Genomic DNA, 13,474 nt, shown 5'->3' with positions numbered 1-13,474 from the left:
TATAGCATTTGGCCTTGATATCATGGTCCCACCATTTATCAAGTTTGGCCAACTCTTCCGGACTTATATCAGCTGGTGCTTCCTTCGGAGGAGATTTTTCTAACACGTAGAACATCTTCTCCGAGGTCAAGACAATCTTCAACTTACGGAACCATTCCGTATAGTTTGCGCCAGTCAGTTTATTTTGTTCGAGAATAGAGAATAGTGGATTGCGCGAATTCATCTTAATGAAATACTGAAAAGAAACAGACAATAATCAGTGATTTGTTTAATAATTTACTAAGACATAAAATATGGCGAATTTCATTTTATGAATCACACTCCCACTATTTTGACGATTTCACTACCCTCTAGTGAAAACGAGAAACATTTTCTTTAGTGGGAACATGGAGTCCAATTGACAAACTATAGTCCCGAATAATATCAGTCAACCATAATTTTCAAAAGGTAGAGCTCAATTGCTTCCAAAGCAACCTCCACGTTTTTACCTCATGTCCAATAAGGGCCCAATAATATGACGTCGTTTATTGTGACACGTCAAGATGACCCATCAATATTAAGTTGTGATGGACGGTCGCCATGTGGATCCCCCAATAATATGAGCCGATCCCATGGGAGTTCCACCCAACTTACAACATGTGTCGATCCAATAGCTTTCCGACGAACGGGCCCCCCCAATAATATGAGCCGGACCGTATCCGCGGGTAGCATCTCATACATTGATCGTTGATGGAAGGTAGGAACATTTAAACAATATTTAAATTTCCTTTATTTATCTTGATATCAATTTTAAATCATATTTAAAATGAGGGATTTTAATTTTGAAAATTTGTCTCATCATTTAAAATTTGTATGCTTGCGGGATTCATACAATTTAGTCTAAACATGCATACAACGATAATATCATATATTATATTTTAGGATGATCGATTCCATTACTAATCGACCCGTGGTTGCCAATCACGAGTCTAAGCCAATCCTAGGTAATATGCAGGTATGCAATGCAATCCTATTACATTGAGCTTCCAATTTACATTTCTTCAGTCTTCATTGTCTGCTGGGCCCACCATTTCTTCAAATCTTTGTCTCCTACTAAGTCTAATGTATTTACAATAAATAACTATGACAAGTAGGGGATACATTTTAAGGGGTGGGAACGGGCCATAAACCAGGCCCACTTTTATTACATATGAAAATTCATATTGGGCCATAAACCAGGCCCATTAATAAATCCAACAACAATAAAAACAAATGTAAATTTTCTAACATACACCTACAAAATTGGTCATGACAATCGATCATCCTTATCCAATAATATTTAATTCAAAATTAATTTATTGGATAACATGCAACGTCAATTAAATTAAAAAGGATAAAATCATATTCCATATATAAAATCTTATTTTACATACAAAATCATATTTTATCTTTTTATCAAATAAAATCATATTTTACATATAAAATCCAATTTTCTACATAAAATCATATTTTACTCAATATTTCCATAAGATCATATCTTATCATCAATTGTACCAAAAATAATTAATTTCATAAAATCTGATTTAACGGATAAAATCTATAAATTTTCCAAAAATTCAAATTTATCCAAAAATCAATTTTAAAATTTTTGGACTCGAACAATTCGATCCGACGCCTCGTTGACCAATCAAAAAAAATTTTCGATCGGACCAAAAATAGAATTTTAACATATTAAAATTTTAATTAAAAATTAAAAATTAATTTTCCCGGGCAGCCCGTCGCTGCCCCTTGGGCAGCGATCACATCGCTGCCCATGCGCTGCCTTGGGCAGCGACCATCGCTGCCCTGGGCAGCGACCATCGCTGCCCTGGGCAGCGATAATCGCTGCCCTTGGGCAGCGATCCAATCGCTGCCCGTGTTTTGCCCGTCGAAAAAATTAATTTTAAAATTTGTTTTGTTTCAAAAACCGAGGCTTAAAAATTTTTTTTGTACAATCGATTAATTTAATCGCTTGATCTGAGCAACCTGGCTTTGATATCACTGTTGGAAAACGGTGTTCAGATCAATTAAGAATTGATACCCGGTGCAGCGGAAGTTTTAAAATTTTATATGGAACGATTCCATAATATGGGTATCAAAACTTTACGATTAAATTGTGCGTGTAAAAATTAAATAACAATTAAATTTTTACCTTGAATCTCGAAACGAGATTATGGACACCAACAGATAACTCTGCTCTTGTTGTATATCCCTGGAACTGATGACCGAACAATTCTTCAATCAGGTCCACGAACAGAAGTTTAATCCCTCTGATAGATTGCACTAGAAAATCTATCAGAAGTTTCTACGAAGAGAATTAACGAATTTGATCAGTTAAACCAGACTGCAAATTCAAAATTCACAGGCTGGAAAACAGTTAGGGTTTTCGAAAATTTTGTGACCTCTGTTATCTAATTTCTGTACTGCAATAACTTATTTATAATGTGGGCTGCTAACAGCTTAGGGCCCATTAGTCATAAGTTCAAGCCTGACAAGCAAAGCCCGCATGTTCAGAAATTAATATAAAATTCATCGTGACTCAGATTGATAAACCAATTTCACCAATGTGCACAGAAACCATTTCTGCATCTTCTAAAGTCAAGATAAATTTTCTGAATCGAATTCAGTGATTTCCAAAAATGCCCATTCCTATGTCATTTTAGGAAATCTTACTCCCTCTACTCTTAAATAAGAAGTCCCACTTCTTTATTCACTAAATTTAACTCTTTAAATTTAATTATCTCAACGGGGATTAAAAAATCCATTACTTGTGTGACCCTCAATGGTTCAGGGATACAGCTAGCCGTGGGCTCACAACTCCTTGTGACTCGGAACAACAATTTTCGACTTGCCCATCGAATCATGGTAAGAGCGCCTAGCAACATCGCCCCATGATTCCCTAGGTATCACTGATAGTGCCTGCAAGAACCAATAGATTTTGGTTAGCGTACAGTACAGTCCCTTCATCCAAATATCCCGATCGAATCAACAACTATTGGTAAATCGAGAGTTGTTCGAGATTCGATAACTATGCAATGTATCTTGAAGATCAAATAGTGACATCGCATGTGCTACTAAGAAACCATTTCTTAAAACACATCATGTACTCTGGCCAGAGATTCGTCACACTAATATCTCCTCAGATTGCATAGGATATCCACACTAGCAAGTATGTGGTGAATCCTTGACAACAAAGCATCGACTCCTATATGTGTCGTAACTGTACCCAATCCCGACACCTGATGACCCCAATAGAGTCGGTAAACGAGTCAAAGTACAGTACTAGCATATAGAGTCTCAATGATGTTTCAAGTAGTAAGGACTAATGGTGTACAACCAAAACCGCGGACTTTATCCACTCGATAAATAATAACCACTTGGAAAGTCCGGATAGGGTAGTTCGATCATTCATCGTATGAATATCCATTTGCATGCTTTGAACATCTCTATGTTCCATACCAATGAAACGTGGTACTCGGCATCGCAAATGCTAGTCTCAATCTCGAGCGATCCTTATCCTTATTAACGGATGGCTCAATCGACTAGAAACTGTTTAGAATATACAGTGACTATAAGATGTGTTTCATGATAGCCATCCCCATGTGCCACCACATCTTACATACACTATAGTATATTCAAGGTCTTCATCTAAACATCTTATAGTATGTCACAACATAATAATATGATAAAAGATAAAGTAAATGCCATTATAAAAGTGTAAATTATATTAAACAAAAGATTGTTTATACATAGAGTCATAAAAGCCCTTAGCCACAAGTTGGCTCACCGGGCACCCACTCTTTCACAAACGTTTAAGCAGCTGATTTTAATATTACAAGGAATATCCACATAATATTTATAATTCAGTACTAAACGATGAAAATTGACAATGAAATCATTATAATTAAGAATAATTACAAATTTGAGATAATCAATATACAATTGTTTGAGATGAACCACAGACCCATTTATATATGTAAAACCTAAAAGTTGTTCATCAAATTTGTATAATTCACGCTATGTACGAAATTTCAACATAACCACAACACAACATACAAAACACTCAAAGAATCACTCAATTGGAAAAGAAAAAAAACCCCCCAATCATCAAGATGAAATTGCATCTAAAAATTTCTTAATTTTTTAGAAAAAAAATCTATCTTAAACTTGTTGTTTCGATGTTGGTTCTTCGAAAAGGTTTTCAAAATCTAACGATTCTTAACTTTAAACTCTTTTCGCCTCAGTTTTTTGAACAAAACATCAACACAAATATATTGATCGTCGTTGATTTAGCCGTCAATGAAGGATTCAAGTAGAAGACAAATTTGAAAAACGTTGGATTGAAAAAAGAGAAGAAGAGCTATTAAATAAATAATTATTGGTCAATGGGTATTAGTGACTTTTCATATTATGTTATGATAATTTCATAATTTCACCTCAATTGGGGAGTCCAAACAAATTCGGCACATTATTTTTAGACTCACAAAAATATCCATCAAGCTACATCCAATGAAGATTGAAATCACAAAAATCTATTTTTTTACTTGTAATAACCAAAAAACAAATCACAAGAATCACTTCTAGATTTCACTATCAAACTATTTAAAAAAACTACATTCAATACAATAAGATCTAAATTGAAAATCATACATTCATTCGTATAACACATGACATACAAAAAAACAGTGCACAATAACAAATTCAAGCAGGTCATTTTTATTTTAATGATAAAAAATTATCAATATCTAGGTCATAATGCAACACTAAAACCATTATGATTCGAAATTAAATCGTTATACTCGAGAACAACAAGGAATTTCAGTTACTCTATCTCAAAATTCCAATAAATGAGATTCATTCCCACTCATATACGGAAAAACCAGAAATTGATAAAAAAAAAATTCTACAATTCACACGATGACACAAAAATTTAATAGAATCACTAAAACCTTAACAAATCTCAAAGAATCATTCAATTGAAAATGATATATAAAAAAATAATTACACTACATCAAACACTGTAATGCAATTTATTGGCTGCAAATTTTTAAAAACCTAAAATAGTACCTTAAAATCTTTGAATAATGGTTCTTCAAAAAGATTTTCACGTTCCAGAAATAATTCACAATGATTAGCAACTTTCTTCAATCCGATTCGAAGCAGATCTGCAATATTGCGATCGGTGGATTAGTCATTTACGATTGATGGATAAATTTGGGGAGAATTTCAACAAGAATGAGGGAAAGAAACCGTACTTTGTCTTATAAGTAATTTTTATTTTATTTTTAAAGAGTGAGGGGTATTATTGGGTTTCAAAAAAAAGTGGAGGTATTTTCGTATTTTGTGCTCAAATAAGGAGTTGAAACAAATGACAGAACTTTGTCAGAGAGTGGGAACAAATATTTGCTGACATGGGGACTGAGGGCAAAGATAAGTTTGGTGATAGAGATTTATTTATCATTTGTCGTATATATATATATATATATATATATATATATAAAATGCCCTTAATATTATAATATAATTTAATATTAAAATATATTTCGTGTATGACAAATATTATGATAAAATAATTATATATAATTTTCATAGTTATTTAAATAAAATTTGATTATTTTACTCAATTAAATATAAAATTATAAAACAAAATTAATTTAATTATTTATTTAAGTAAGGGTATTTTCGTCAATTTTTAACTGGAAATGATGTTTATACTATAAATTTTGAATCACAGGGGGTTATTAGCTTAAAAAATTTTATAAAAACTTATTAGCAAACTCGGAATTTCATATATGCAATTTCCCCTGTATATATAAAAAAGAAGAAAAACATACAAGTGGTTCAACTTATTATATTGTACGTAAAGATGGAATAAGGCCTATTTATATTTTTTAAAAAATAAATTGTGCAGCCTATTCTTAGAAAAGAATCATTCTTGGTATTTTAAATATCAGAGTAGAACAAATTTCACGTTTCAATCATTCTCTGTCACATTTCTATAAATAAAACTATATAGTAAAAAGTTAAAAACCTTTTTTAACACTTAAACTCGTAATAACTATTGCAATTTTATGTAGCTTGAAACTTGTCCACAACTTTTCGTCACGTTTTATTTTTTTTAATATTTCAATCGATTCAAATATTTTAAATCATACAACGCTGCTTTACATTTTGATTACCCTTATACTTCTACACAATCCATAATTGTTTTGATTATGTTGAGTAAAGTTTAGTTGCTTAAAAAGTCAACATTTTTCTATTTTTATAGACGAGATTAATAAATACTGCAGAAACAATGTTTACCTTTCCGGGAAACCATTTACCAAATTTAGAGATTCTACATGTCCGAGTTGAACAGTTTGCTAATCATTCTTGGCTGTTGAACCTTAAACTTGAATCATGCAGAAGTTAAATGTTCTTTGTGCTGTTGTAAATCCCATGTCTTGATCAAATAGATATAAATAATGGCCGAAAAAAGGCAACCCCACAAATGAAATAATTGAAAAAACCACCTCTTTCTTCCATTTGCCACTGTCATAAGCATTTTGGATTAAAGCTTGAGTATTTCTTTCGAGCTTATTAAAGGGTTTGAATTGGGACCTTCGGAGAGAAGAAATCTGGTGCTCTGATTTTTATATTTTTTTTCCCTTTTGGGTTTTTCTTCAACTTTTGAAACCTTTCTCTTTTTTGGTTGAAATATTGTGATATGGAGAGAGATTTCATGGGCTTAAACTCGAGGGATTCTGAACTTGAGGTCAAGGAAGAAGGTTTGGTGGCAGACGGCAAATATTCTGGTGAATTTTCTTTCTTTCGAATGAGATTGATTGAGCATTTTTTTTTGGTTACTGTGTTTCAGTCGCTTATATTGATGAATGTTTTGGATTCCTTTTTGAGTTTATGTATTGGCAAAAGATTCAAGTTTCATGTTTTCCACTTTCTTTATGTTATTTTGCTTTTATTTATCTATTATGGTATTTCTTGGCTCACTGATTTTTGTGCAGTACTGGCCATAAAAATTAGGGTTCATCTGAGTTTTGGTGGAATCATCCAATAATTCGGTTTAAGATGTTGTTCACTTGAAGAATCATTTTGACCTGTCTTGCCTTGATAAATATCAATGGTTTTCGAATTTTCATGACACCGGTAGATTTTAAACTTTATCCTCTGTTTATCTACATTTAGTAATCTTAGATGTGGTCTTCTTGGCTCAACGAAACAGAGAAAATATTAAATTCATTAGGTGTGTGGTGGTAGTGGAGGAAAAAAAACTCAGCTCCTTATGCAACACAAGGAGTAATTGTACGATTTCATTCAAGAAATTCGATAATTTTTTAAACTCTTCGTGTTTGGATTTAACTTATCTCTTAGCCAAAAAAATCAGAAGATCACAGATGACTTATGGCTTTGTCGTCATGCTGAGTTGCACAAATTTAACTTGGATTTGTTTCCCTGTTGAGCTTTAATGAGTAACTGTAACCCAGACAAGTTATCATTCTTTCTTTTTATGATAACGTGTTTGTTTGTGTTTTTTTCCATTTCTGAGTGGAAGTTTCTGTATTGCGATATTCTTGCATCTGAAGGATATTCAAGGAGCACAGGACGTCCATGGCCATCCTCAAACAAGGTGTCTGGCTTACCTCATTTTATGGCTTTGAAAACCGAACAAGACAAAGAACAATCAAAAATGATGTCTGATCATGTTGTGGTTCCTGGATTTGTTGTGAAATCTGGTTCAAACACTCTTGAAGCCGGTCATCAACGACAATCAGTCTGTAATAAATTCAGTATCCAGGTCCCGATCCGTTCCACCTATGTTAAAACTAATCCTCATTTGCACGTTGATGTATACCCCACTGCTCAAGAAATTTTTGAAACATCCTATATGTATTTATATTCATTTCACTGGTTTGATATTTTTTTTTATGTTCGGGTTATTTTTCAGTTCTCTTAATATTATGCTCGGTCACTTCTCAGGACTCTTGAGTCTGCATTTAAGTGAGTTCGAGTACGTTGGAGTTCATTAAAATTATACCTGACAGTGGTTGGCCATATTATACATTTAACAATCAATCTATGCTACAGAATGGCATTTCAGTACCCATGATGTTAACAAGCATCCATTTCCAATGGCCAGTCCATTTTTAAATACTCACTTTACGTGTTCTTGTCAGAATTTCGGGAGCTCTCCCATAAAGCAGCAATTTTGTAGTGAGAATCCTCCTACATCCCATCATCCAATCCTTACATCAGCTGTCCCTATTGCCGCAACAACCGAACAATGGTGAGCTTCAAAATAACTTCTCTTGACTTTAACTATGTCTCACGCATGTTATATTGTTGTCATCAAAAGAATTCCATTGACTGTATTATGCTTATGATCATCAGCTTACAGCTTTAATGAATTTTTTGCCTATGTACACAAATCTCGTCCGACAGAAGAAATGAAGTGAAATGTTATAACTATAAGTCTAAGTTTACACAAGTACTTTTCCGCAAATCTTCAATTTTTATAGGCTTAAATCCAAGACATCCAACAGTCCTGCTCAGTTGACCATATTCTATGCTGGAACAGTGAATGTCTTTGACGACATCTCCCCTGAGAAGGTACTCTGCTCTTGGCATATGCAGACTGCAGTGTACTTCTTCTTCGGTTTGTTATCACAAATTATAGTAAATTCACATTCGTAAATATTTTTCCAGGCTCAAGCAATCATGCTTTTGGCTGGAAGTGGTGGTATCCCAAATCAAGTCCACATGCCTACGCCCAAGTCTCCTGGTGCAATCCTGGAATTGGTGAACCAGCCGATGAATATGTCAGTGGGTTCTGGTCTACCAAGCCCTATATCAGTTTCTTCGCACCCAATTGATCAGTCTGGTGGTGCAGCCGCGAAAAACAAAGATGACAAGGTTGCTATAATGATTGGCATGCCAAACACTCTTGTTAACAAGGTGGAGCCTCCAAGGATTGTGTCATCAATCGGTTCCTCTGCTTTAACTGCGATGATATCATCAGGTACATGATAAGAATCACCTGCAAAAAGAAAATCACATTTCCATCCATAGCATAGGAAAAATATTAACCTTCCATAGGAAAATTTATAAGGATGGATAGACGGACCTCCTATACTCACCCTCTATCCCTTTTCCATTCTACGTGAATGTGGCACTGGACTTTTCAGAGTGCCTCTTAAATCATAATGTCTTTATTTTGCAATTGCGAATAACTATGTTGTCCTTAACTATATGACTGTTGCTTTGGTGCTTGTTATTTAAACCAAGGCTTGGCATTCTTTTGTGCAGCTATTCCACAGTCACGCAAAGCATCCCTGGCTCGATTCTTGCAGAAACGTAATGAGAGGTACTATTTCTACATTTTGTTTACTTCCATTATAAGCGCTTGGAACTTTATCTCTGCTCTTCATTTCTATTCCATTTTTTTCAGTTTCTGCTGCTTTTCTGTCATCTAAACACCGTTCATATGGTCATATTCTAATTTTTAAGGGACAAATGTTTTGAGTGCAGGGCATCAACAGCAGCACCGTACAACCCCGTTAAGAAGGAAGCCAATGGTTCCACTACCCCAGAGGCCGGTGGTTTCGAGTTCTCTGATTCATCTGGTGTGGCCTCTAGTTTTAGGTCCCCTACCAGCAAGATTATTGGTAACATTTGAGTGTGTTCAGTGGCAGATATCTATATATACATATTGTGTGTTTTTATGGCAAATTGATCTGTATTCTGTAGTAAATATTTCAGTTATTTTGCTGTACACTGAATTCTTGAACTTTATTTTTACTCTTATATACATTTTATAATATTTATTATTAATTTATGTAATGTACCTTATGATAAATAGCAGAATGGATGTAACTATAGTAATATGCTTCTTTCTTCCCTTATTGAATGTCATATTACTACGGGCGGCCAACCCATTTGACTAATGTTTAAAGTATAATTTTGGTCACTCTTTTCATCCCTTTGAATCATTTTGGTTCCTCTTTTCGTAATATGCTTAAAAGGATACTTGAGATTTATGAATTTTAGGTGCTTTTGGCATGTGATATTGATTTGACGTCGAAAGCTACTGGGAAAGGCATAGGTGATGTACTGCTCAATTTTTCTAAATATTGGCTACTTTCTATAAGAAATTGCAGGCATAAAGGACCGAAAGGGCTTTGATTCTAAATTGCATTGAAAAAAATAATAATCAGTTGAGTAAAATTGAATCAGAAATATATAGTATTTGGTAAATAAATGATGGTACTAACTTTTATCATAATTATTTTTGTAGAAGCATAATAAGCAATTCATCAACTTTTGGATTTGAATCAAATCTAATGCAGAAACTTACTTTAAGAAACACAAAAAAAATATTAGTTTAAGAAACATTGATGTTCTTTTTTATGTCAAAATCCAAATTTTTTTTTTAATGATTACAAATATTATCATGTTTCAACTTTTTTAGCCATATATATATATATATATATATGTATGTATATAGTTCTTTTATGGTGCCCAACACTATATGCCCACTTCATGCCCACCATGTACAATAGATGAGTTGACCGGTATAATAGATGAGTTGACTTGTACATGGTGGACATGAAGTGGGCATATAGTGTTGGACACCATAAAAGAAATATATATATATATATATATATATATATATATATATATATATATATATGCTGATATTCAAAATTTTACTTTTCGAAAAAATATTAAATATATCAGTTGTCAAATAAATTGTAAAAATAAAAAATTAACTTGAAAGTACAATGGAACTAGAAAAAGACGTGATATATTTGGCTTGTAGAACACAAGCGAAAAGAGTATATATAAGGGTTTGCGAGGATGTTGCACCCTTGCTTATCCAGCATCGCAAAATTTAAAACTATGAAGGTTGCGGAAACCTATATAAGCCACCACAGCCGGTCTTTAAGATATGCGAAGATAGCCTTTTTTTTTTTTGTGTTTCTGATGAGAGAAGGTAATCTGAGGTATTTACATGTATTGAGTGAGTTTGTAATGTCTAATGACATTGTTATATCAGCCTGAAGATCAAAGGAGTCATTGCGACCAAAGATAATACCAAACTTGCTCAATTTCACCGTCTTCCCAAATACACCTCCGAAGGTTTGCAAGATCTCATTGATTTGATTACTCTCTTCAACAGTAACCCTAAAGAATAGGGCACAATTATCGAAAAAATTAAGTGAGAGATAGATGGAGCCCTCTTATATATTTGTACACCGTAAATAGAGCATCTAGAATCTGTTTGGGATAGTAAGAATGCGAAGCCTTAAGTGCATATTCTAAAGAGATTAGGAATAACGAGCATCCTAGTTTAACATCATACACAACACTTGCTAATACACACATTGTTTAGTTCGAATCTGTTAAACAAAATTATTTCAAGTGGTATTAAGATCCAAATCTTGACTTTAAGAGGTGACATTCTGATTATTTTTGTTTTGAAAAATTTATTTTGGGAAAGCTCAATGGATGTGCCTTTTGCCAACACTGCACTTCGACGTACTAGTCTTGGATGAAACCAACTATTCTCGTTGAAAATTTAAAATCATGGTCTACATCAAATCTATAGATAAAAGAGCATGTTAACGTGTTGTCGATGGTTGGACTCCTCCAATAAGAGTTGATGAAGATGGTGACAAAGTAATAAAACTCGAACGCGAGTGGATAGTCTACAACTACAAGTTACTGAATGCTATCTCCACATCTGTTGATACAAACATGTTCAGTTTAATCACTAACTATGTTTGTGCCAACGAATCATGAGAAATTCTTCAAAAACAATGTGAAGGGTCTGAAAACGTGTGGAGAACGAAGGTAAGAATTGTGAGAACCCAAAATTCAGTTCAGTTGAGCTCCGAAATTCCAAAATTCAGTTCAGTTGAGGTGAAATTCAGTTGCCAAATTTCAGTTGCCGAAATTCAGTTTTCGAAATTAAGTTTATCTCAAATTCAGTTGAGCTAAGTTCAACAAACCATCTAGTCGAGCCACAATTGTTGCTCCAGATTTGTAACAGACGCATTAACTCGAAATCATGACAATTAAGGGCAATAAATGGGCATCTAACAGTCAAAATTTTTCTTGTAAATAGCACCTCAGATTTATAATACAAGGTTACATGAAATTCTGAGAAAAAACACACAAAATTCGAGTGAGATAATTCAGTTAAGCAAAAAGATTTCAGTTGAGCAGTCCAGTTGAGCGATCAATTGAGCAGGTGTAGAATTTTGTAAGGACAACCAAAATATCTGTTTAGCAAATTACGGTAAGTGGCGCTTTGTTTTAAAGTGTTGCAAATCTGTTTTGTTTTGATTTATAGCATGTAAATATGCGATTTGTTTCATGAATATGCATTCTATATATGATTTTTTGGTTTACCAAAGCTTGTGAACTAGTGGTAGAAATATATATTTTGACTCTCTAAATCTCTAGCCTCTTTCTTTAGAGGAATACCATATAAGAGACTGATATCAGTTAGCCACAAATTTTATAAGTGATTTGGTGCATTCTCTGAAATTTTTGATTTTCTGAAAAGATCTGTCTCTGTCTTAGTACTTTGTTCCGGCGTTATATATGTAAAAAATTCTGTTAAAATTATTTTAAACAATGTAGCGAGATTTCTCCCATTTACTGTGTATGAACGGGACTTGGATCAACTAGTAATAAACTTATTAAGCATGTAATTAAAGATAAACCTAAAATAATAATCTAAGCACCGAAAAGATAACGAGTTTACAATCCAAACCGGCAGTATACAAAACATGTCCCGTCGAATGGGATGTCTAAGAAAACACAACACAAGGACATGCAACCAAATATATAGATAGATAGATGTCAAAAAAACACATACAGAGGATGACCAATGGAGAGGAAAAATAATAATGGATTCAAAGAATACATGCACCAAGAGGAAGATTAAGGGAGGGAAGAATAAAGTAGATACTTAACTTGAATGCACGGAACAACAAAAGTTGACAACTAAAATAAAATAGAGAATCGGAACACTAAAAATTTGCAAGTAAACAATGAAATAAAAATATATTAACTAAACGAATAAAAACAGAAGGCAAAATGGAGAACTAAACAATATCAAGGTCAAAAAAGTAAAAATACAATTAAGATTCTTATTCATGCTTTATATATATATATATAGGAATGTTCCCCTGCACCCCTAGGGTGCAGGGGAACTTGGGAGCCAGCTGAGCTGGTGCCCACATAAATTTTTTTTTTTTTGTATTTTTTTTAATTTATTAAAAAAGATTGGCCCAAAACGCAACAATCGTCTTCTTCCTCCTTTAAATCTCCCCCCTTCGAAATCTTCAAATCCGCCGCCGCCCACTCCAAGCCCGGCCACCCCACGCCCGACCACACCACCCCGCGCCCCGACCTCACCTGTAATGGTATTTCATCTTCCACCAGCGGCCCC

The 13,474-nt window shown here is 33.7% G+C and overlaps 1 protein-coding gene across 2 annotated transcripts; it reads left to right on the top strand.

Moving 5' to 3' along the window:
* Positions 1-6,172: 6,172 nt before the first annotated feature.
* LOC140881435 (protein TIFY 6b-like) lies at positions 6,173-9,847 on the top strand. 2 transcript variants are annotated; one of them, XM_073286751.1, is made up of 7 exons: positions 6,173-6,812; positions 7,599-7,642; positions 8,190-8,299; positions 8,532-8,622; positions 8,719-9,031; positions 9,319-9,376; positions 9,541-9,847. In XM_073286751.1, exons 1-7 carry the CDS (start codon positions 6,725-6,727, stop codon positions 9,686-9,688), a joined length of 852 nt encoding a protein of 283 aa, XP_073142852.1. In that variant the 5' UTR covers positions 6,173-6,724; the 3' UTR covers positions 9,689-9,847. The 2 variants fall into 2 exon arrangements, with proteins under 2 accessions (XP_073142852.1, XP_073142851.1); XM_073286750.1 differs by having other exon boundaries at positions 6,198-6,812; positions 7,599-7,810.
* The last annotated feature ends 3,627 nt before the right edge of the window (positions 9,848-13,474 follow it).

This window comes from Henckelia pumila, chromosome 2 (genome assembly GCF_033568475.1).
Source record: "Henckelia pumila isolate YLH828 chromosome 2, ASM3356847v2, whole genome shotgun sequence".
In the NCBI taxonomy this organism is placed as follows: Eukaryota; Viridiplantae; Streptophyta; class Magnoliopsida; order Lamiales; family Gesneriaceae; genus Henckelia; species Henckelia pumila.
Note: the sequence above shows the minus strand (reverse complement) of the source record. Positions and strands in the feature narration are given on the sequence as shown.